Below are 23,197 nucleotides of genomic sequence, written 5' to 3'. Positions count from 1 at the left end.
CTGAGTTTCTATATAAAGCAGCTTAGTAAAACACAATATCCACACAATGTGCTGCTACTTTTCTGTCCCGATGCCAGGGCCCTGTTAGTGCAAGGCAGTGACAGTATAACTGGATGCAAAGATGCTCAATAAGATGCAATACAGTAATGCGTGCGATGGAATACTTTAACTATACTTGTTATCAGATTGAATTGAAAGCTGTCACAAAGTGGGACTCGATAAACTTCAGCTGGCTCCTTTATAGCCTGCAAATTCCAAAAAAGTAGCTAGAGGCTGCCCGCGTATCTCGGTCCTGAGCGTGGGAGGGAGCAGCTCCCCTGGTATCATTCCTGGTTACACACTGGAGACAATGCGCTCCATGCCCGAGTCCTGCTAAGCATTTTTGAATGCTGATATCATACATCCAGGGTGAGGTTTAAAGGAGCACCGGGAAAGGAAAGAGCCGCAGATCAAGAGAAACGAAGTGACCTGGGACAGCTAATCTCGCACGCACCGCTGGCTGGCGTGGGCAATGGCAGTGATTGTGTGGGGCTGGGTTGCGGGGGGAGAAAAGGAAAAGAGGGATTGAAGGCGCTGCTGGAAATCAGACAATTCTTCATTGTCTGCGCAGGGGCTGTCGGCTCACCCCTGCGCGCACCGGGAGTTCCTTTGGGCAAAGCCCCTTTGCGCAGCCCGGAGGGAGGGAGCAAAGCTGGTGGCAGCGGGGGGCTCGGCCCCACGGCTGCCATGCCCCGCTGGGCTGGGGGCTCAGCCCCGCGCATCTGCATCCGCCGGCATGGCCCGGCCCTTCCCACGCTCCTCGCGCCCCCCGGTCTCAGGTAGCACCTGCATGGGTTGGGATTTGCGGGGAACGCCAGCACCTTCAGGCTTTCCTTCCTGAAAGCTCCCAAGACTGGAGCTTCAATTAGCTATGGCCTCTTAAACGAAGTCGGAAGGCAGCTTCAGCTCAGAGCGTGCCATGCGACTTGTACGCGGTTATAAACGTGCACAGACAGCTCCCGGTCAGGAAGCAGGGAGGCTGCTTGGAAAAAGGCTCTCTCTGGATGGAGGGCGCCTCGCTGCCTGCAGCACAGCACGGGGGCACCTCTTTCCCAAAACCTACCTCGACTGCTCACGTCTACAGGGGAATAAATGATGTTTCGCTCGGCGCTGGCCCTAAACCGAAAATCTCTGACGCTCAAAAGCACTGTGCGGATGATGTTAGCGAGCCTATGCTGACCTTAACGTAACGGAGCAATCAGTCTGCCTTCTTAGAATGATTAATGGAAAATCTCCTCTGGAAAAGAAATCAAATTAACTGTCTTCAACCAAATGTCTACTGGAACACGAAAAGCTGTTCCGATAAAGACATTTAGGAGGGGAAAAAAAAAACCCTTTTGAGCATGTAAAATCCAGTGACAGATCTAGGACTTATTTTATTAAGACTCTCCCTAAAATAAATTAAATGGAGCCTACTTAGCTGAGCACTTGAGGAAAGAAACCTTGCTAAGGGGAAGGTAGGAAAGGCGGGAGGCCACGCGCGAGTGCACGCTGGCTGCTGCGTGAAGCCCACATATGGGAGTTGAAAAGGACAAGGGTTGGCTCCGCGGAGCGGTGCCCGTGGTAAGTGCCTCTCCCTGCTCCCGTGTGGCTCCGAGCAGGCACATGGGAAGAAAAAGAGGCTGCAGACGGACGATGCATGCTGTGCCCCCTCAGGACAAAGAGAATTTGTCCCTTCCTAGAAGACAGACAGACAATCGCCATCGCAATTTCATTTTTTTCCCCAGTAAGGGTCCCTGCAGTGGGACCGACTCCAGGTCCAGGTCCGAGTCCTGCCAAGCCAGCCCAGGGCTGCGCAGCCTCTGCGGTGAGAGCTGCGCTGCTCCAGCTCCTCCAAAGACACATGGGGAGGAAAAAAAAAAAACCCAAGCTACGCTTCCTTGAGATCAATCTGCCTAATTGTCTTCATTTCACAACTCACTCGGGAAGGCGGGGAGAAGGGAAGGGGAAAAAAAAGCAAAAAACAACGCAGAAGAAATAGCTCAGTGCAGGCCATATCAGGATGGGAGTGGGAGAGAGTTAGTGCCCTAATGAGCAGTCTAGCTGCGTAGGAGGGAAACAGGTTGTTGTCTGTCTAAGAGAAAGCAGTGAGCACGGCTGCAAGTAGATATTAGATGGGAGCCCAGCGCGCAGCCTGACATCCGTTCTTCCCCTGAACCTGCAACCCGTCCTCCTGTGAGTAATTCTAACTCACAGTGAGTAGCTCCACTGACTCACGACCAGGCTTTTGGGTTCGAGCAGAGGAAGGAGAAGGGAGGGTGAGAAGGGCTTTCTTTTGGCATTTGATTGTGCTGTGCAAGGCTTACGCTCTAGCAAGAAATGCCACGATCCTGCAAGCACGCCTTGACGGAACTGCCAGAATCCAAGCGGGTAACCCCCGCTGAAGTCAAAAGCTTTGATTTTAAGAATAAGCTAATGTCTAAGTGCCTGCAGAGGACTTGCTGAATTAGCTGATCTAGCTGTCAGTCCGTGTTTTGTAATTTTTTCTGTATACTCAGGTGTGATACCAGGCTCCAAAGGAGCTGCTGAGCTGCCTGTGGATACTCCAGTAAACCAGTCAGAAGTGCTCACTCAGGTTCCTGGAAATTCATACAAGGATTTTGCTGAAGTCTGAGACTCGCACAGTATGCTGCATCCTTATCACTTGGTATCTCTGATACCTGGAAGTCAGTTACTAGTGAGGGCGGCCACCTTTGGAAACACGAGGAGTCCTGAGCCGTGTCCTTAGGCCCAGTGCTCTTGCTGGGCTCTGCGCTGCGGAAAGGCAACAAAAATTCACCAGCTGCAACATCAGCCTTGGAACATCACTGGGGCTTCCTAAAAACCCAACTGAGCTGAGGCTGAGGGACAGGACCTGGTGCTACAGCCCCGGTTGAGGGCTTGTGCCTCCCCGAGGGCAGTGGGAAGGAGACGCTGTGGCTTCTCCTTCGCTACTGGGGCAGGACCTGGAGTGACTGTCCCTCTGCACCGAGAATTGCACAGGGCAGAGCAAACCCACAATCTCCCCCATCGCCCTCCCACTATGCCCACCCAGACCCTGCCGATCCTGCCCTGCCATCAAGATAAAAAAACCCGCCTCCGTCTTGCAGAGATGAACGGGCTCGCTTTCTCATTTCAGGAGAAAATACTCCGTCTGGTATCCCGGCTGTGACACAGACCTTCGAGGAAGCCGAACATACAGAGTGACAGTGAAGTGGTAAAACTGCCTTCTGCAAAAAGCACGGTGGCTGCCGCCGCCTCGGCGGGCTGTATCACTGCGTGATTAAGTTCTTACCAGACTTTTTGGTAAAGGCAACCTTCCTGATCTGATAACTGCCAAGGACAAGCCAAATACGCAGGGTCAATCTATGCACGTTTAATCCCCAGAAGGCAGATTAAGTGTATAATTGACCCATATAATCCATGTATCATCTCCAGTGAAATGTTTTCTATGTCCGGTTTAGGCAGACATGAGGCCCATAAGAAAGCGATCAGAGACACGGTATTACCATTGCAGTGGATTTCATCAAAGTTGGAGATGGCTTTTTAATCACTGATCTCAGAGACTGCTAGATTTAAGCAGATGAACTAGCACTAAGCACATCTGGTTTAATCCTTATCTTCTACTCAGGCTGGTGTCTTCAAGAAGTACAAGGAGGAAAAAAATAAATTAATTTTTTTTTTTAGGTCCTTACAATCTTAGGAGCTTCTCTTGGTGTTTTGATCTCTCATATCAAAAGCATGTTTTTGTTTTTTTCGGTAAGATATTGAATTAATCATCGGAGAGAAAAATGCCATCTGCGCTATTTAGGGACTGCATGAGGATGCTGGAATTCGCAGGATCTTGGGGAGCTCACTTGACGTTCAGTAGCCTTTTGTGTACGTGCTACTCGCCTGCGGCTGGGGAGGAAATATTCTCGCTATGTTTTACATTAGTGTTTACCAATTTATGAGGAAGAAAGGTTGGCATTCACACTATCTACTAGTCAATCATAGACTTTCTGGATCACATATGTTCTGACGGGTTGAAATCTATACTGGAGTATCTAAGGGTGTGTGTAAAGATACACACACGTACACACATGTATAAATAACTTCTACGAAAGGGCACAACCCTTGCAAGTAAAACTCACACTGCCTGCAGACAAAATTAAGGATGTATAAACTCTGATCCTGTGAAATTCTGAGTGTCCCGAGCCAAAAGGGGCCTGAATTTTGCAGGATCAGCCTGAAGACTCGAGATCACTCTGAAGATATTCTCCTGTATTTTAAGATACACCCACCTGCCTCTGCCTCATTGTTCCTATAAACAGTCGCATTCTCTATGTCAACTCTTCCCCCTTTCCAGGGAAAAAGTGATAAAATTTTACTTTCTATCAGGCACTACGCAGACCCTGAGATCCTTCTGCATTGTGTGCAAAGTACGACCGTAGTTTAAATCCCCAAGCGCCCAGCCACGCACCCGAACGCAGGGAGCGGATGCTGCGATGCTATTCTGAAACTCTTCTGTTACCACTGCTCTCTACCAACGGGCCTTATTACAGTGTTTTAGCTTTAAATGTTATCAAATTAGTGAGCCAGGCCAAGTAAATAAGTCATGTTACTCTGCAGTAAACAGCACTGCCAAAAAGCTAGTTAGGTTTTGATTACCAGCAGAACTCCACGATCAATCTGTTCGTTCAATGATCCCAAGAATACAGATTTTTAAAATTAAGATGACTCTATTTTAGGGGTGGGGAGGGGGGGAAACCCTAACTAATTTGCAGAATTAAGAGGATTAACACACAGACGACGCAGAAATATTACAATAATCTTCTGCAAATCAGTATCTCCCAAAGAGCGTAGCCCTGTTCCGCAGGTGCGAGCAGGGCACACGACACAGGCGAAGAGAGAGAGTTTCTGAGATAAGAAATCATGGCAAACGCCAAAAGAGATGCATTAACCCAACTTCTGTTGGGAGATGGCCCAAGGCACTCTGCAGCCTCTGTTCCCGGGACGAAACAAAGAAGGGAAATGAATGGAAACGCTGGGCAAGACTGTGGAGAAATGTGAGGATTAGGAGCACCCTGAGAGCTGCAAACCCCACTGAATGTGCGATAGGCAACCTGGCGCTGGGCACCTCTGCTCAGGGCTGCACAGAAAGGGGATTTAGCCCTGTAGCACAAGTGTCGCTAATGTGACCCCACTGAGAGCAGAGGGACTGCCTGCAGGCACATTTAAGCTGTCTACCTGCCACTGCTGCACGTATTAACATATAACATCCTAAAACTGGACTCAGCTTTTGGCTGGGGTGAGCCAGCATTGCTGCACTAAGCCAGCGGAGGAGCTAGCCTCGAAAGTGTTAATAATCTCATTGCCTGGAGAAACTCTGCAGCTAAGAGGATTGCTCCTCTGCCACGCTGGGGGAAGTGAGAACAAAATCAAGCCCAAGTCTAATTCAGCATCGTAAATACCATTTTTGATATTCCTTTTCTCTTTCTTATTAGAAAGGTAGCTAGCACCTAAAACGTCCTCAGAAAACGCAACCATTGGTTCAGATACCAAAGGAGCTTAAAGATCCCCCATGGCTGCACTGGGTAAGGGGGGCAAAGGGACGCTGAGATGAAGCTCGGGACAACGGTGTTAAGCATTTACTCCTGTCCCTATCAAAATGTAGGTGAACGCAGCACCCTTTCAAACGGGACCCCTGTGTACTCATAAACTCATCAGCTACGGACCCGCCAGCAGCATCTCAGCCTCGCTGAGAGCTGACCTCAGCGGCAATTCGCTGCTTCAGCTGCAACCTGGCAAAGACGATCCACGACTGCTCAACACATAATTCCTGTTTTTGGGTGGCTAGGGCTGGGCGCATCCCCTTCCCTTCTTGTGAACCACGAGCCCCGTGGCTCGCCCCCCTCGCAGGCACACACTCACGTATGCAAGATGCGTGAAGATGCCGGTGGCATTGGGTCCCAACGCTGCCCTGTCGGTGCGGGGAACGGGAATGAGAACGGGAACGGGAATGGAAAAAGCTCCCATGTGCTGTGGCTCCTGCCTGCAGCCACCGTGGGTCAAAACAGGCAGAGCAAGGAGGGAAAGAAAGGTTTTGCACTTCTTGCTTTCCCCAAGGTAGCTGCTCTTTTTTTTTTTTTTTTTTTTTTTTAACGTCAACAGTTAATTTGTTTAAAATATGGCTTGGTAAACCTAAGTACGAGCAGATCAAACTGAAATCAATATTTATGCTAATTACAGCCTTTTGAAAATTGGAAATAATGGCCCAAAGGGTACAAACACACCAACTGTGAATCACAGGGAAAGGATGAGGGAAGAGGCAGTGTGGGCATTGAAAAGAACAGTCCAGATGAGCTCTGGAAATTTAACTGCTCACGGAATAAATTTCAACACAAACGAGCAATGCACTTGCAGGCCCGCTGCAGATGGAAGCGACAGTCTTTTGTTTTATGTTTTATGTTTTGTTTTTTTGTTTTTTTTTTTCTCCCCATGCCTGCTTGATGGGTGATTTGCGTCTGGTGCTCTGCGCTGCAAACTCTCCCCGGAGCGAGCTCGTGCAGTGCCCGGAGGAGGCACCGCTGCGCTCTGTGCATGAATGAGGCATTCTCAGTGGATATGGGTCATGCTAGTAGATGTACACAGTAAGATTATTTGACTCTAATTCATGCCACTTGATATAATGTGATAAAACATTTGACATGAGAGATAAGTTCCATTTTAATCCGCTAAGGTACGGAAGAAAGAAAGAGTGGGAATTGTAAAGGAGGAAGAGGTTTCCAAGGGACAGGTAATGCGCAGAAAGAGAGGTATCGAGTGAAGGAGGAGGTTGGTTGGGAAAAAAAGCAGCTTTCCCTGCACACTGAGGAAGCAAAGGAGCGAGTAAAGAAAGCAAGGAAGGTTGTTACAGTTCCAGAGCTGGGAGACTGAGAAATGGCACTGCTGCGAGATGAAAGGAAGGAAAGTAGGAACAGAAGCTGCTTCAAACAGAAATCGATATATGGACAAATACCCTAAAGGAGACTGAAACACTAATGCTACAGGCTGGCCATCAACAGAAAACCTTCGCTATAGGACAGCTATGAGGACAGAAAGGCTATAACGCAACAGGAACAACAGAAACAGAGATATTGTTAACATGCATCCAGATCCAAAACAAACAGGCATCACAGGTCACTGTTCTCTTACAGTCCAAAGAATTTATCTTGTGCAACAGAAAAATAGCTCTGAACATCTGGGTCAGTTCCTACCATGCTATCTTCATCAAGGAGACCATGTCTCAACTTCATCTTTGCTGTCAGATAGCACCAGACGGTCCTCCTGAAATATGCCCGTCTATTCCTAACCAGCTCTGTTTTGGTTAGCTTTTAAAAATAAAATTTAGTACACTTAATTCACTGTCACTTTTGGAGTGCTTGTCAATGAAACACACTGCAAAACGTGCAGAAGAGATGGCCCTTAGCAAACGCAGCGACCAAAAACCTGGCTCAAATTTTAACAGTGAGAACAATGACCAAGATGTTCTGTTACAGAGAGATTTTCCACAAGCTTAAACATAGTAAAGGGCTCCCTGAGAAGATCCTGTTCCCTTAAAATCCACGCACAGACAGACCAAGACACAGTACACTAGAGTAGAGACTTAAAGCAGGCAGAGAGCAGATACAAGCCTTAGTCAGAAAGAAGGGAAAGATTTATTTATTTTTTAAAGCTATAACGAATAGATTTTCTCAAAATGTGACTTATCCTCCTGTCTTATTTTGTCACATTTTGGGTCTCTCCTGCTTGGTGTCCAAGGAGGAGAAGGCATTTACTTACATCAAATAACCTTTCTATATACATCTCCTCATTGACCTTATCACGCAGGACATCCTGAGAGTGGCGGACAAATGTCACATAGGCATCAGCAACATCCATCCCCGGCTTCTGCATGGGGGAGAGAAGAAAAGAGAGAGAGAGAAACATGAATAGCGGCGCAGGGGGCAGCTCCTCTGTGTAGCCTCGTTGTGGCTTTTCCTTCTCCTCCATCTCCCGCTGTCCTCCTGCAGTTCAGGCTTTCCTTACCTGGGGGACACCGAGTCCCGCTTCTTTGCGCCCCATGCCCAGCCAAATACTGCGTGCAGCTCAAGGTCATGCAAAGACACTTGCTCTTTCTCTTCTTTTGCCTAGAGCGAAGCCAGTCGGAGGAATAAAGCTCCTCCTCGACATACCGATGTTGGGAGGTTCTCGTGCTGCCTTTGGTGCCGTTGACCTAATGAGTGAACCAGCAAACCGGGCTGGGGACTTGTTGTTTTCTTGGGTCATCTTCTCCATGCAAGCCCTCGGGTTGGTGAAGGCAGAAAGTCAAAGCCAGAGCCAGGTTTTTGGTTCTTCTTCTATGGTGTGAGGATGTGTGCAGCAAGCAGCTGGCCTTGCAGGAGGCAGGTGCCACAATCACCCTTCTTTTTCTGTTCAGATCCCTGACTTTAGCTCACATTTAGTGCTGCTTTTAAGAATAAATCGGGGAAACAGTGTGTCACGGAATGTGTGTCTACATGGATGTTTAAGCCGCTGTTAACTGCAGGAAGCCTCTCCGTGCTGTCACATCTCTACGGCTCTCTGCAGAATTTAACTGATTTTAAACAGCAGCCTACGAGTGTGCAAGATTTTGGGATACCGTCATTTCTGGGAACTGAGGCAGGTGGAAGGGAAAATGCTTTGAAAAAAAAAAATGCTGCTGCTTGATATATTGGAATCAAACTTACCTCAAAGGAAACCCATTAAAATACTGTAACACGAGTCATTACAAGAGCTGCCACAAAATCTTAAATTTCCATGGCACATTGTAAGTTTGTTAATAACTAGTGTCATTAGTTTCCATTACTGTGATTTACCTCAGATCACAGAGTATCATTTCTCTGCAAGATACGATTGTCAGCCGCTGTAAATTGAAGTTAGTTAACACATCTGTGTAATTTCCAGGGTGAAAATGAGGACAGTTTGGAAAGCTGTAGGAAGGGAGTTTTTTAATACAAAGCAAACAATTATCAAGCAAAGGGCCAGTGCTTGGCCCTTGAGAAGCCAGTAGCATTTCTTAACACCTACTGCAACAATGACAAGGTATTAATTTGAAAAACAATGAGGACAACACAAATGTGGCAGTAGTCAAGTGTTACACTTTCAAGCAATTTTCAGCACGCCGATCGTGCCCATTTCAAGGTGGCATTAAATGGATTGGTTTTTACCCAGACAACTGCAATCGCGTTTGCAGAATTAGATTTAACCAATGGTTTTCTGTTCAACATCAGGATTTCCCCTCTGTCCTCTAAAAGAGAAGCCTCTAAAAAGCAGTTTCTTTCTTTCTCCTTCTCCTGGAAAGGCAGCGGCTCATGGACCATGGAGCATCCTCCCACAAAGGTCTGGGAGCTGTGCAGGGCTGGTGGTTGATTTCATCAAAAATGTTAGGGCTGTCGAGGAAGCCGTTGTAACATGGCTTCGTTTCCAGGGGAAGGTGGGGAAACAACCAAAATATAACCCTGATGAATGATTTGTGCTCCATTTTATGCAAGAACCAGAGCATCCGACTGGCTCCAAGGATGGGAGCAGATCCTGCTCCTCCCGCACGGCTGCAATGCTAAGGACATCCTAAGAGTCTCCCAGGTATAATGAGAAAATGCTTTTGGAAAAGCTTGGAAGGGTTATATAGCATTTTACCAAGGTTGCTTCCCTAGAGATGCTTTACTTCCCAGAACATAGAGGCCTCAGAGAAGGCCACGTTTCGCCCTAGAAGTTACTTAAAATAACTGTTCTGTGCTCAAAGTCCTGATGACTAAATATTTAAGATGCACTCGAACGACTAGGAGTTTCAACTGAAGGACATCCATATTTTCTAGGGCTAGAAATGAATTCTGAGTCTCTCTTTCTAATGCTCTCAACGTCTTGTTTCCATTACTCCAAGACAACGTGATGTCGATCTCTGCATTGGGATATTTTAAACCGAGTAAGATCTCTTACTGTTCAAGAGTTTGTCTTCCTCATGCTGGGCTAAAGAGATGGCAATTTGGTAGGAAAGATTTCTTTTGGGCTAAGGGAATGGAAACACCAAATGCAGACGATGAGGTCCAAGATGTCTGATAAATTTATCATGTTGTCATGTGCGAGCATGCAGAGCAATCACATCTGCATTAAATTTACATATACACCTTATACATACAGGTCATCAAGCTCAGCTGAGTGATTCTTGATTTACACTGCCCAGTTTTACTGGACGCAGGAACTGGTGTGGTATATTAAGATCTACTCTGTTTTCATTTGTAATTGCTCAGGATCGCTCTGCCTGTAAATGTTAGAGTAACCCCTTATTCCAGCCAACATTCACATATTACACTTCAACTCAATTTAAATGTAAATTTCTGGCAAGTTAAGCGCTCTGTCTAAGAATGTTAAGGGTTCTTTTCCTTATGAATCAAGGTCTAATTAGAGGAGACGATGTACAGTTTTCCTATAGCAATTACAGAAAAATGGAAAAAATTATTTTCATTAACAATTTCCCAAACACATGTTGCTAGCTCATCACCATTTCCCCAAAGTAATAAAAAAGTCATTTTCCAAAAGAGTAAAATAAACCAACAATTAGAAGAACAAAAATAAAATAGATTAGCTAATGTGTTAGATGTGTGTTGGCTCAGTTCTAACATGTCTGGACCTTTTTGTTTGGAAATTATACTGTATTTGTACAAGTCCAAATGAAGAATTAACAGAATGCACTGCTCCCACTTTTTTTTTAAAATGTGATTCAAGCCAATTGCATAAATATGGTACCTTTTTGACACCATCTGCAATTTATTGCCTAAACAGCCTCGTAGGTCTCCATAAGAGGGTAACTGCTCATTATTAACATCATGGAGATATTCTTTCCAGTTCAAATGTTAGAAGTGTGAAGGCCCATGGTTCAATCTTGGCTGTTAATGCATAACGTGAGTTGCTACACATGCCATAAACCAAAGCATGATGCAAATTACTATGACAGAAGTTGTTTAAATTGTGCTTACGGGTACATCCACGTATTTGGAAGCAGCCTTCACCTGTAAAAGGAAGAAGAAGAGAGTTTACACCATCAGTACGTTTTCAGGTCTTTGTTCTTTCTTTAAACACCTGCAAGAGCTTCTCCAGTCAAGACTTGGGACAACATAATGCCGAGTTGGGGAAAAAGGGTGATAAAAACTACATTTCCTGTCTAAAAGAATAGGCAAGGGTGGTATTTTTGTTGTTGTTGTTTTGGAGAAGTAACTTTACTGCTGCTGAAGCTCTAATAGCAACAGATGATAGTGTGGGAGTTGTGCTTCTCCCTCTTCTACTTCAGCAAGCGGGGGAAGATGGGGTTCGTAAGTAGACATCGTTATTTTCTTTGGAGGCCCTGTTCTCCACCTGATGCCACATGTCTCCGAAGGCAGCGCGTGCTCTCACATTGGAATCGCATCCCAGGGACCACAGGAGCTCCCCTGACAGCTGGGCACGATGGCATGGTGGGGCTGGCAGGCACCTGCATCAGGGTGGCCACCAGAAAGCACCCAAAGGACCCTAATTTTGTCCCCTGCCTGTAGTCCCACACGTGGTGTGCTTCCCCTGGCTTTACAGGCAGCAGCTTGGGACATTATTTTCCCTTTTTTTTTGCTGGCCCTGACGCTGGCAGCAGCTCGCAGACCATGTTGGGGCAGCATGCTTACACCATGTCACAGAGAAGTGCCTTGAAGCTTTTCTGCTTCCCAGACTCTGAACAGCTACATCAGAATTTCCCATGATTTCCCCTGCCTTTTTAAAGATGTTATTTTAGGGAGGGTATCAGAGGGTGAACACTGCACTCTGCGACTGGGCAGGCAAGGTGGCCTCCAATGTCAGGGCCAACTTCTCCAACTAAGCAGTGCCCAGCTGGCCAGAGAGACCTTTTTCCCACTGTAGCATAAGGCACCGTGTCTAGAGAGAGCACGGCTGGGATTTTCCACAATGCTTTGGCTTTTAATTAGGGAAAGCGTTGCCGGCCATCTTTGTTTGGGTGTAAAAGCTCACCTGCTTTTAAATATTTCTAAAGCTACCATTAAAACAGCCTAAATATAACACGCACACAGTTGCATCTTGGGATGAATAAATTATGTGTCCCGAATGAGAGAATGAATGTATGTGTGAGACAGAATGTGAGAGTGGGTGGAAGCACTCATATGGTGTGTGTGGGGGGTGCATAATTAAGCACAATGAGGCGATACAAAAGACCAGACTGGTGGTAATTGCCGAGGTGAAGGCTGCAAGCATTGGCAGTGCCCGGGCTGCCGAGCCGGCAGGCAAGAAGAGAGGGAAGGGCAGGAGGAGGGTGCTGAGCTCCTGCCGCCACCACGCCACCCAGGGTCTGGCTCTTCCAGGGGCTGGAGAGGGACGGGACACGTCCCAGAACACGAGTTTACAAAGGAGGTAGCAAAACCAGCGCCAAGCCCTCGCTCGTCTCTCTTCCAGGTATCCCCATTCCCAGCTGGCCGTCTGGACACCTCACTCTTTCACTGCGTTTATCCTCACAACTTTCTTGGGAGGTAGGGAAGCACTATCCCTTGCTCCTGCCGAAGGGGAGTGGAGGAGCCCCAGCCTCCGTGCATGAAGGCAGCTGGAGCCTGGCCAAGGGCTGCGGCTCCGGAGGAGCAGGCAGTCATGGCAAACCCATGCTGGCGTGGAGCAGCCGCAGGCAGGGCCACCCGAGCTGGCTCCAAACAAGCTCTTTTTCGCAGTGGCAAAGCTGAAGAACCGGGAGGAAAGCTTGGAAAACAATGTGGCTTGACAGCCCACAGGATTCAAGCCGGGGTCCGCGCTCAGGACTGCACCGTGCCATGCACCGATGTCTTCAAATATCACACAGGGCATGAAGTAACACAGCGGCACCCCAGGAATTCAGCAATCTGAGTGTGGATTTAGCGCTCTTAGGTCCAGCTTAGCACCACCATATCAAACTACTTTCTTCTCCAAAGCCAAGAGGTGACGAGAGTAACTCAGTTGGCTTCTTGCGGTCTCCCCCCTCCCCTCACAAAAAGCTGAGCTTCTTCTCCTGCCTGCTTCCCTTTAATCAGAATAATTACTTGTTTTTCTTTAAACTCAGATTTGGCTACATTTAGTGAAATTTCCAAACTGCCGGATGTTGTGTGATTTTTGCTAGGCTGCTGTTTTTCACAAATTATGTGGCTTTGCCATGAAACGTCTCAGTTTACCATACAAATTTTGTGCAGAACAAAAATAAGATCCTTTACTTCTGTGTCCCTTGGGTAATACACAGTCTTTAGTTTTAATTACCGCAGGTGTAATTCTCTGCCTAGGGAGGCCATCCAGATTAAAGGGAATTTTAGCAGCTGTCATTCCTGTGACTCAGTGGATCTGCACATGCAGACACCCAGTGAGGGCCTGGGCTGCTGCCGTCGAGATGCACTTAAATGTAGCAACAAAGAGAAAAAAAAAAAAAAGTCTGGCCAAATTTAGAAGGGTATTTTTCTCCCAAAGTGCTCTGCAAGGAGAAGTGGCTAGTGAGAATTTATTAGGACAACAGATGCGTTAATTTTATCTTGAATTTCGAGGCAAGAATTGGAAATGAGGATATCCTACTAGGTGATAAAACTGTCTGTCACAAGACCCCCGATTACATGTCACTTGCAGAGCGCCTGGAAAACACGCGATGAAAGAAGTCGGTGGAAGGGGGTGGGAGACTAATGCTTTCTAGAGCTCAGCGGCTTGGACCATCACACTTTGTTGTATTTGTTCAGACAGGGAAAACGTGGGAGGTGGTGCCAGCATGCTGCAACAAGAGAGAATTTCTCTATTTATCGTTGCGAAGACTAAACACAGCAAATCACGTTACTACTGCAGGGAAGGGAGACTTTTTAAGCCCAGTACAGAAGGGGCTGGGGCTGTTCCTCAGCCTCCTCTTGTGGCTGGGACTGCCCAGTGCCTCCCACCAAGCAAGTGGCCAAAGCAAGGGATGTCTCTTGCCCAGAAAGGAGCAATCCTGCTCCTCTGCAGTACGCCCACCCTCCTCGCCCAGCAAGGTGCTCAGCATCTTCCTGGGGACATGTACACACCATGCAGTAACTATTTGGATGCACACCCCTTCCCAGCTGGAAACTCAGGAAATCAAACTGTGGAGCTGGGCTCAAAGGCTGCAGGGCTGTTGGAGCGGGACAGACTGTTCTGCTGCTGCTGGAGCAGTTAATTGTCAGTAAGTGTCTGAGGAGCAGCAGTGAGGGTGCTCGATCCCCATGCACCTATGTGCTGCCTCCTCACGGGTTCCCACAGTTCGAGCATGGCCAGGGGCTTTGCTCGGAGATCGAAGGGAGCAGCACTCGGCAGCGTAAACAGTAGGATGTGGTGGAAGCAGCGCCACATCGACCGAGGAACAGCTTGGATTCACGGAGAAGGAAGGGCTGCACATTACACTGTCTACTTGGGTTGATGCTGGTGCTTCCGATGCCTGAAAAGCTGCCGCCTCCACATCCTCTGCTGCTGGCACGCGAGCATCTCCTAATCCTCCACAGCGCTGGAATGAGGGAAGGTATCCACTGCAAGCCATCCCCTGCATCCCCTCCGAGCAGCGAGGAGCACAGCCCCAGGGCTGTAACCACTTATCCCAGGAGAAGAGCTGCAGTGCGAGGCAGCAGGTGGGACACTCTCCCTTCCCCTCCTTCTCCAAAGAACAAAGTGCCTTCAGCACACCCGAAAAGTCTTGATGTTTAGTTCGAACCCCACGGCAGTTCAGATGAGCTGCCAGACTGCGTGTGCACACCGCTGCCTGTGAGCAGAGTTCCTTGCCTCCACCGGTGAGCTTTCCTACATCCATCCCTGTTTCCAAACAGATCCTACAAAACTGCCTCAAACTCAGCAAAAAGGCCCAGGAGTAGTAAACAACAGAAAACTGCAAGTAGCTTAGACAAGTCCTGAAAGATTTTGGAAAGTCTTTCCAGCTTGCAGAGCAGTGCCTTCTGCCTCCTGCCCAGTCTCCATGAAGAAGAGAGTACAGGATGGGCTGCGCATGCGGACAGCGGGGACATGGGGTGAAAATGTTCCTGCAACTTTCCAAGCCACTCCAGACAGATGCATTTGGGTGCACAGTTGTCTGTGAATGGAGCTAAGAGAAGCCACGCTTGTAAATAGAGGCTCTTGTAAACTTTCTGGCATGTATTTTCAGAAGGCCTTCGGAAATCAGCTGCTATGTCTTTGTCCAAAGAAGCTGTCACAATACTCTTCTGGAACACAGCTCAGACCACTAAGCCCTTGTGGATACTGAGGCCAATTATGCACAGATATGGTTCTTGTCCTGTACTTTTCTAGGAAATATGTAATGTGATGAGCTGTGGAGTGGTTCTACAATGCTAGGGAGAAATGTGGCATGAGAGGCACCTTGTGCTGTGTAACCTCATGGCATTTCCCCCTACCTTGTTCTCTTTTACAAACACAAAGGCATTCCCTAGATCTCCCTCATTTTGTTTTTTTACTACTTAAGATGGTCACTTTTATGGTCAAAGGAATGAAAGGAACACAGTCATCATGCAAGGTGACAATGAAGCAACTTCTTTAGTGAGAGAAACTGCAAGTACAGTGTGATGATTTTTTTCAGTTTCATATGTATCTTCAACAGAATAAACTCCACCAACCTGAATGATGACTGGAGATGGCTTTACTCTGTCCTACAATATGATGGCCTATGCATCTTGGGGGTTTAAGTACTCTATACAGGTTGTTTGTCTATTCATGTGGGGGTTACAGTGTTCAAACATCACAGAATGGCAGAATTGTTATGTAGCTGATCTAGTCCCGGGAGAGCAGGCGATTACAACTCAGGGAAAAAAAAAGAAAAAAAAAAAGAAGAAAGGAAAATATTTTCTGTACTTACAGTAAATGACAGGAAAGAAGAAAACAAAGTTCCTTCATCATATCTAGACAGTTTGGCCAAGACTCCTTCCAAAATGGTGACAAACTATGAAGACAAAAAATGCTGCAATTATTTTTAATAATCGAAGAAGGGTGTAAAAATCAGCATCAGCTTCAAAGAAGCCAGTGGAGCTCCCAGCACTGCCAAAGGAACGGACAACCCGTCCCTGAGCACGGCGAGTCGGGGAGCGGGGAGAAAGGAGCATTGCCTTCTGAGTGCTACGTGGTCCACCTCTCGCTGGGTGGGAATCACCCCTTGGAGCTATGGGTGATGCTGGGGACAGGAGGAGCTGCAGCACAGGGAGAGGCCAGCACAGCCTCTCCGGATGGGACAGCCGGTGGTTCTTGCTGCCCGTACGCAGTGTCAAGCATGCAGCTAGCTGGGTATTCTTGCAAAAGAATGGAACTGGCATATGTTGGCAGATTATGTTTAAAGGTCTCCACTGTATAATAGGGATGACTTGTTCTCAGAAAGTTTGAAACTAGAGAAAAACACATCCTACCATCTTTCTCCCTACGTACCAATTCCCCTCTGCGTTAGTGCAGCACACCAGACCTACACAACAATCCAAGGGAAATGCTGGCAGCTGAGCTAGAGGAGCCGACTCTGACGAAAAACAATTTCCAAACAATTAAACCTGACATTTTTGAATGTATTTCCCACTACTGTCACCTCTAAATTAATTTCTTAGAAGAGCATATGGCGATCTTGCACAAGATGAGTTATTTTGTCCACGCAACCTTATGCGTAGGAGCGGTGACCATCTCTGCGTGCCACCCCAATGTCTATGCAGCAGCATTTAGCAGTGCCACCCCCTGACTGTAGCTACTCTCAGTGTCGTGGGGTGATGCTGACCATGGGGTGTTACCCCATCAACACAACACCCGTTCCTTAAAACCACTTCTGGCCCAGTATGGCAATCCTGCTAGCAGCGTTTTACATCTCACGCAGTTCCTAATCATCAAAGAGTCACCATAAAAGGACTGGGAGATGTATGATCTTGCCTGTGAGAAACAAGAAGCCAATTCAACATCTTAATGTGTCACATTTTAATGGAAACACACACATATTAAAAACGCAATGTTAACAGTGAATCACTTCACCTGAAGTCGAAGGTTACCTTTGCCACTAGGAGTGTTATCATTTCTTTGACGGTTTCCTCAATTAGTTCATCTATTTTTGAATGGTACTGGTGCTAAAGAAAAATAAAAGGAGAGGGGGAGGAAAATATTAGCATCGTTCACTGGAAAGAATTCCACAGTTGCCAGCCTCTTCCCTTGGTAAACCACAATACGCAGTATTAAACTAAAGAATTGTGCAGCTTATTACTCTGTGCTCCACTACAGTGGCCAGTGGTTACTTACACTTGTAGGAGAGATCTTGATTTCAGGAGGATCTTACATCAGTTTGTCAAGCATGGGCAAACCCTGCCCTCTTCTGCGTGCCCGCAGCTGCGGGAGCCACATGTGGATGTCCACGGGGAGGCTTTGCCATCCCTTTGAGCACCAGCACCCAGTGCTCCTAGACACCCTGGAGTCCTTCTGCCTCAGTCCTGTGGGCATTATCCTGTTCATTTTGCACATGGATCCCACCTGACAATGAGATACGCCTGCAGCCCGAGGGAAACGGGCAGCCCTCGCCGAGGGCACTGCAACCCGTGCAGCCCTTGGGAGGGGAGCAGGGAGGATTTGCTGCACCAGGGTGGTTTGCAGCGGGTTGAAGCACCGGGGATGATGTTGCACCCTTCCCATCTACTGCAGCAAAGCGCTTGAACCTGTGTTACACGCTGGGCTCGGCAGGCACGTGGCTCAAATTAAGCACTCGTCTGAACGCTTTGCTCGGCGACTGTAAGGTAGATTTAAAAAACACCCAATAAACCAAGATGAGCCTTTTTGTCCCATGCAAAAGGCAGCAGGCAGCGCAGCCCCGAGCCCCGGCTGTCAGCAGATCCCGCGGCACGAGCTCAGAACCGGCTGACCAACGTCAGTGCCTGCAGCATCAGCGTTTCTGAGTTTTCAACCCAATTTCTGCACATGCCAAACCTTGCTTAGCTCGGGAGCTCTGATGCAATCAGCTGCAATATGGCTAGAATAGGTACTAAAATACAGTCTTCTACTAATTTAGAAAAGACCTGTTTCCAATACAAGATTTAATTAGTGAAAACATACAGTATATTCTTATTTTCAATGGACTGAGAAAATACTGATTATGACTGCTTTCCAACACAAAACATTTGATTTTTCAGTCAAACATTTCAAGCACTGGTGCTAGTCACTATATTCATTACCACTTGGCATTAATATTGTTTTAAAATGTTAACATCAAATCACATTGAAAGAGACAAATCTGCTTTAAATACTAATCAGACTTTGGGAAGGAAGACTGTGAGGGCTTTACAAATGCTAGATATTGGTCTCGGTGCCTGATTGGTAGTCTCTGAACTGCTCTACAGTTTGGGGATTTTTTTCTATGACAGTAACATATTAATACAGGAATTGGGGAAAAAGAAAATAAAAGTAGGACACACTTACCCACTCTTTAGCAAACTTTTCAGATGATTGGGGACAGAAATAAAGAGGAACGTGCAAAAGACAGGAAAAAGAACATATGAAGATAAACAATAAATAAACCAAAATATTTTAAAAAAAGAGACGTATGAGAACAGCAGCATCATGCACAGAAACAATAAGCAACAGAAAATGAAACGTGATCAAAACCTCCTTTCACTGAATATCAGAGATCGCAACCTGTAGTATTTGCAGGCAGTAAAACAGGGAGAAGGGATCGGATTGTACCTAACTGCTGACAGTCTCTTATGGTTTTATTTTGATAAGAAAAGCAAGGTGATCAGCTGTGGACAGGCAGGGTTCAGCATCGGGGCAGCTGCGCACCCTTTTTCCGGGGATGGATGCGCCCGAGGTAAGCCCTGCTGCAGGGGCAGGGTGGGCAGGCAGAGGGAAAAACATACACGAAAAGCAAGTGATCTTTGCATTGGCAGTCCCCTTTTCCATGTCCTGCTTTGCAGGTCAAGGCACAAACAAGTCCCTCATAGCAATCACAGTTACGATTAATCTGTTTAATGCAGAGATGGGCCTTATCACCTCCCAGGATTGACCTGGCTGTTCCCAGCACAGCTGGAGATGTAGCTGTGGAGTGACGGGGACCTGTAACAGCTGGGCATGGGTAGGAGCTGCAGATGCCCTCAGCATATACAGCCAGGACCTCCTAAGGGAGATGAAGAAGGGGTTGTGCATATATTGGGCGTGTCTTTCCCATGATGTTTTCCTCCTGCTGCTGCGTTTTCTGTGTGCATGGAAGACCTCGCAACCAAGGATTTAGCTAACTGCTTTCATTGGGTGAATCACAAGTTTTAACGCAAAAATGGCTGGCTACATGCAAAACAATACATTGAAATGCACTGACTGATGCATTTTCAATTAAAAGTTTGTTTTAAAAGCAAGTAAGAGCCCTGACGGAACAAAATCGCAGCTCTGAGAGCAGGAGAGGACCCTGTGCGTGCACCAAGGCAGCACTGGCAGGGCTCTGACCGTGCGTTCCCACTGCGGCTGCAATCCCTGGGGCGGACTCAGACCCGGTGCCAGGGCCAGTGACCAGCAGAACAGGGCTGGTGAGGCTGCGGGCCCTGCCCCGGACAGCTGCAGTGATGCGCAGCCTGCGCTGCCGGTGCCGCAGCCCCAGCTCCACCTTGGGAAGACGGGGCTTGGCCAGGACCGAGTCGGAGAAGGCGGCTGTTTGGAAAATGACTGCCTGGTGCTGCTTTCACAGATGCCTGGCTCGTAAACCAGCGTCTCTAACAGCTCCTTCTCCGTTTCTTATGAAAACGCTCAAGGTTAAAGATCACATAACTGGTTTGCTTTACCCAGCGTAGCCCTCGCTTTCGATCGAGTTCATCGCAGCTTTCTATTAGCTCAATTATTACAATCCATAATCAGTGCACTACAATGATTCAACTTGACTTTATGTGATGAGTATCTTGCCTTGTCATGTAACAGATTGTGTGTACGTTGTATTTCTCTAAGGACCATCTGACCTTAGATATTAAATAGAAACATACTAGACCAACTGAGAAACATTTAATACATACATTTATCCCCTTAGATGTATTAAAAATTCAGAGGAAAAATAAATATTTAAGATGGTAAAGTATGTTTACCAAATGTTTTAACAGCTGCCTTTAGAGACAAGGAAATGGAAATGAAATGATGGGTGTTTGTTTCACAGGGTAATGCTCGCAAAATGCATTCAATATCTGTTAAAGTGAGTGTAGCTGAAGGTAGTATCAAAGGGAAGGCCTTTGGGTGGGAGGGAAACTGCTGGAGCAAGGTCAAATAATGTGTTGAGGGAGTCTCTGCCCACATATAGCTTCGACCATCAGAAAAATCAGTGCTTTGTTTCTAATAAAAATGTCTTCTCCAGTCAGGTCTGGGCAAATGCCCCTGCCCGCACACCATGGTGGGTGACGTGAGCCCTTTCTGTTGCTTTTGCACTGGCTGCAAAGGGATCACCTACTTTAGGAGCCACACGGCAGCTGCGGCACTGATGGAGGGTTCCATCAGTGAGTGGTGTCTGTCCCTGTCTGTCTGTCTGTCTGTCCCCGGCAGGCGGCCCTGGCCGAGCCATGCAGCTGTCACACCCTGGGACAGGGGGAACAGAGGGACTCCGTGATGCACAGACCTAGCTCCCTGAATTAAGGAGGAAGGCACAGGCTCAAAATCCAGTTTCTCATCCCTCTGCTGTCTATCTGACTGTCTCATCATTTCCAACAGGGACTGGAAGAGGTGGGGTGGCATTTTGTCCTCCCCTCGCGGGCTGTAATGACAGAGCTATATCTTAACCTTCTATCCCCCAGCATGACCACCTCAGCACGCAGGTTTCAACAGCTTCAAGAAGAGGAGACGGAGGTAGCTGAAATACAGAGTGGCACGAGAGAATGGAGGGGGAGGTTGGAACACTCAGCAAAAGGAAGAAAAGAAAAAGGGAGCAGCCTTTTGGTAACTTACGCACCGATAATTTACATCTGCTTCACAGGTCTATTAGTTCAGCTACATGTCAGAAACCTCATGCCCCAGCAACTGTCACTTGCCACAGGAGCCGGGCTGGCTCTGAGCTGCCACACCGAACACCTCGAAGCGGCACAGGCAGATGTGCAGAGCTGGCCCCGCTGCAGCTCAGAACAGCCGAGAAACAACCGCGCTGCTGCCCGCTCCCCCCTTGCTCGCAGTTTGACTCAGGCCAAATGTGCGACGTGACTGATGCTCAAAACTCGGAGGAAACTGTGGCAAGCACAGAGCACCACAACTCAGCAAGGAAAGACGCACCGAGTGCCTGGTCACATCATATCCAGACATGGCTGACGTTACCAGTCTCGTGCCATCTGAATACTTGACAGTTTTATGAATGCAATGAGCTTGCTCTGTCACGATATCAGAGTTGGCCTGATCTCCAAAACATTCCCATCCCCAGGGACTGTGCTAATATAATGCACAAGGGTTTGATCCTGGTTTGCAGTGGGGAGCATCACAGCCGTGGCCCTTCCTGGCTGTCAGGGCACTGCCAGGGCAGAGGTTGCAGGCTGAGGGATTTGGGAGATAAATGAGTATGACTATGGAAAAGAATATGGTAGAGAAGTTCATGTCCAGGCTTGGACAACAAAATCCCACTCAAGATCTGCCTCAGCTGACCCAGAGGACGAGGGAAGAACCTGACGATGAGCAGTCTGAAACCTCTCTTGCAAGGTGACTGTCACAAATAAAATGTCATAACTGAAACATGTAAGAAAAATAAAAAGAACAGCTGGACATGATCCAAACACCACTGACAGCAGGGCATGGATCCCTGCTGCATCCAGTGGCCTTTGGAGCAAGTCCTCTCAGAGGAACAGAGTGAGGTAAACAACGAAAGAAACCAAACAACTTGCAATGATTCACTGCAAATCTGACCATAGAAAGTTGTAGCAAAAGGGCTTATCTAGGAAATGCTGAAAAGCAGCAGGATAGGAGAGCCAAACAGTATTTGTGAATTTATTCTAAACTGGTATATGAATATTTAATTTGGCTTGAAGCCACTGTAGCAAAATGATCATTATGAGGCATTTAATCTAGTCCAATTTATCATGTCTTTCTAATTCATAGATCAATTCACAGAAACTTCAATCTGCAACTATAGCTTCAGAAAAAAAAACCCTGTAATTAATTAAAACAGGTTTGTTGTTTGGAAACTTGAGTCGTTAAGAACCTGGAAATCCAGGATCATCAAGCGTGCTGATTAGAGCCAATACTCGAGGAAGTCACAGCAGCTGGAATTTCAATTTACTTTTGGAAGTTACCTATTTGGTGTTTTTGGTTTGTGGGTTGTTTGGTTTTTTTTTTTTTTTTTTTTTTTTTTTTTTTCCTTACAAGCGTCACAGCAACAGCTTGGTACTTCTGTTTTCCTTATATTTGTCTACAGAAAATAGTCATATACAGAAAGTGTGCTGCTGACACCTGGCTCCAAGGTGCAGTTAATGACTCAATGTATATGGTCATCATGCATCAACCAAGCTTAAGAGATACCTTATGCATCCCACAGTCCTTGCAAAAAGCCATTCCTAAGTGACAAGGATTGCAAATGTTTATATTCATTAGATTTATTTGAGAGCAAACCCCTGCATATTCATCTGCACACTCCATATGGAAGGCTACATCCACAGCTGATACAATGCCTCTGAAACTAGCACAAAAGGAGATAGGAAACTTCATGACATTGCCTTTAAAAGCTGTGAAAGGAAGAACCTGCATTTTTACCTCTTGGCCCATTTCCATACTGCAAAGCTTTGTTGACTGAGCTTTGGCATCCACCATGACATTAAACATGGTGCATATTGATTGAGGGACTCGGAAATCTGTTGATCGGCTGGTTTTCTGCAGCTTTACTTCAAATGCAATCCTGGTTCTGTTAACGAAAAGAGAAAACGATGTTTCAGTTGCTTTTCAACATACTGAAGCTAATAATAATGGGAAACAATACTGAGAAGAGTTCAACAAACCAGAAAGCCAAATGCTGCTGGGAGCGTTGCAGTGCAATTGTTACAAATGTACTTCTAATAAAAATGATTTTCCAGTGTAAAAAGAAACTCACTTTCCAGAATACACACCATTTATAAAGTGTGCAACGGTTTCAGGGAAACGATGACTTTCTCATGCTTGATAAACAGTGTGATGATGTTACAAACAGCAGTGTCGATGTGCACCTAAAATTTGGTCA

At 46.9% G+C, this 23,197-nt stretch overlaps 1 protein-coding gene across 14 annotated transcripts in view; it reads right to left on the bottom strand.

The window, feature by feature from the left end:
* CADPS (calcium dependent secretion activator) overlaps nucleotides 1–23,197 on the bottom strand; it is a 220,084-nt gene that overhangs the window by 13,461 nt on the left and 183,426 nt on the right. For 11 of the 14 annotated variants that reach the window (XM_086619184.1, XM_086619187.1, XM_086619189.1 and 8 more), the window contains 5 exons: nucleotides 22,738–22,885; nucleotides 17,055–17,129; nucleotides 15,896–15,979; nucleotides 11,034–11,066; nucleotides 7,822–7,929 (listed from right to left, as the gene is read on the bottom strand). In XM_086619184.1, coding sequence (XP_086475310.1) covers nucleotides 7,822–7,929; nucleotides 11,034–11,066; nucleotides 15,896–15,979; nucleotides 17,055–17,129; nucleotides 22,738–22,885 — 448 coding nt within the window. Of the gene's footprint in view, nucleotides 1–7,821; nucleotides 7,930–11,033; nucleotides 11,067–15,895; nucleotides 15,980–17,054; nucleotides 17,130–18,465; nucleotides 18,481–22,737; nucleotides 22,886–23,197 lie in introns of all 14 variants that reach the window. The other 3 variants (XM_086619182.1, XM_086619181.1, XM_086619183.1) reach the window with 1 other exon arrangement.

Source organism: Tauraco erythrolophus, chromosome 12 (genome assembly GCF_009769465.1).
Source record: "Tauraco erythrolophus isolate bTauEry1 chromosome 12, bTauEry1.pri, whole genome shotgun sequence".
In the NCBI taxonomy this organism is placed as follows: domain Eukaryota; kingdom Metazoa; phylum Chordata; class Aves; order Musophagiformes; family Musophagidae; genus Tauraco; species Tauraco erythrolophus.
This window is presented reverse-complemented; position numbering and strand designations above follow the sequence as displayed.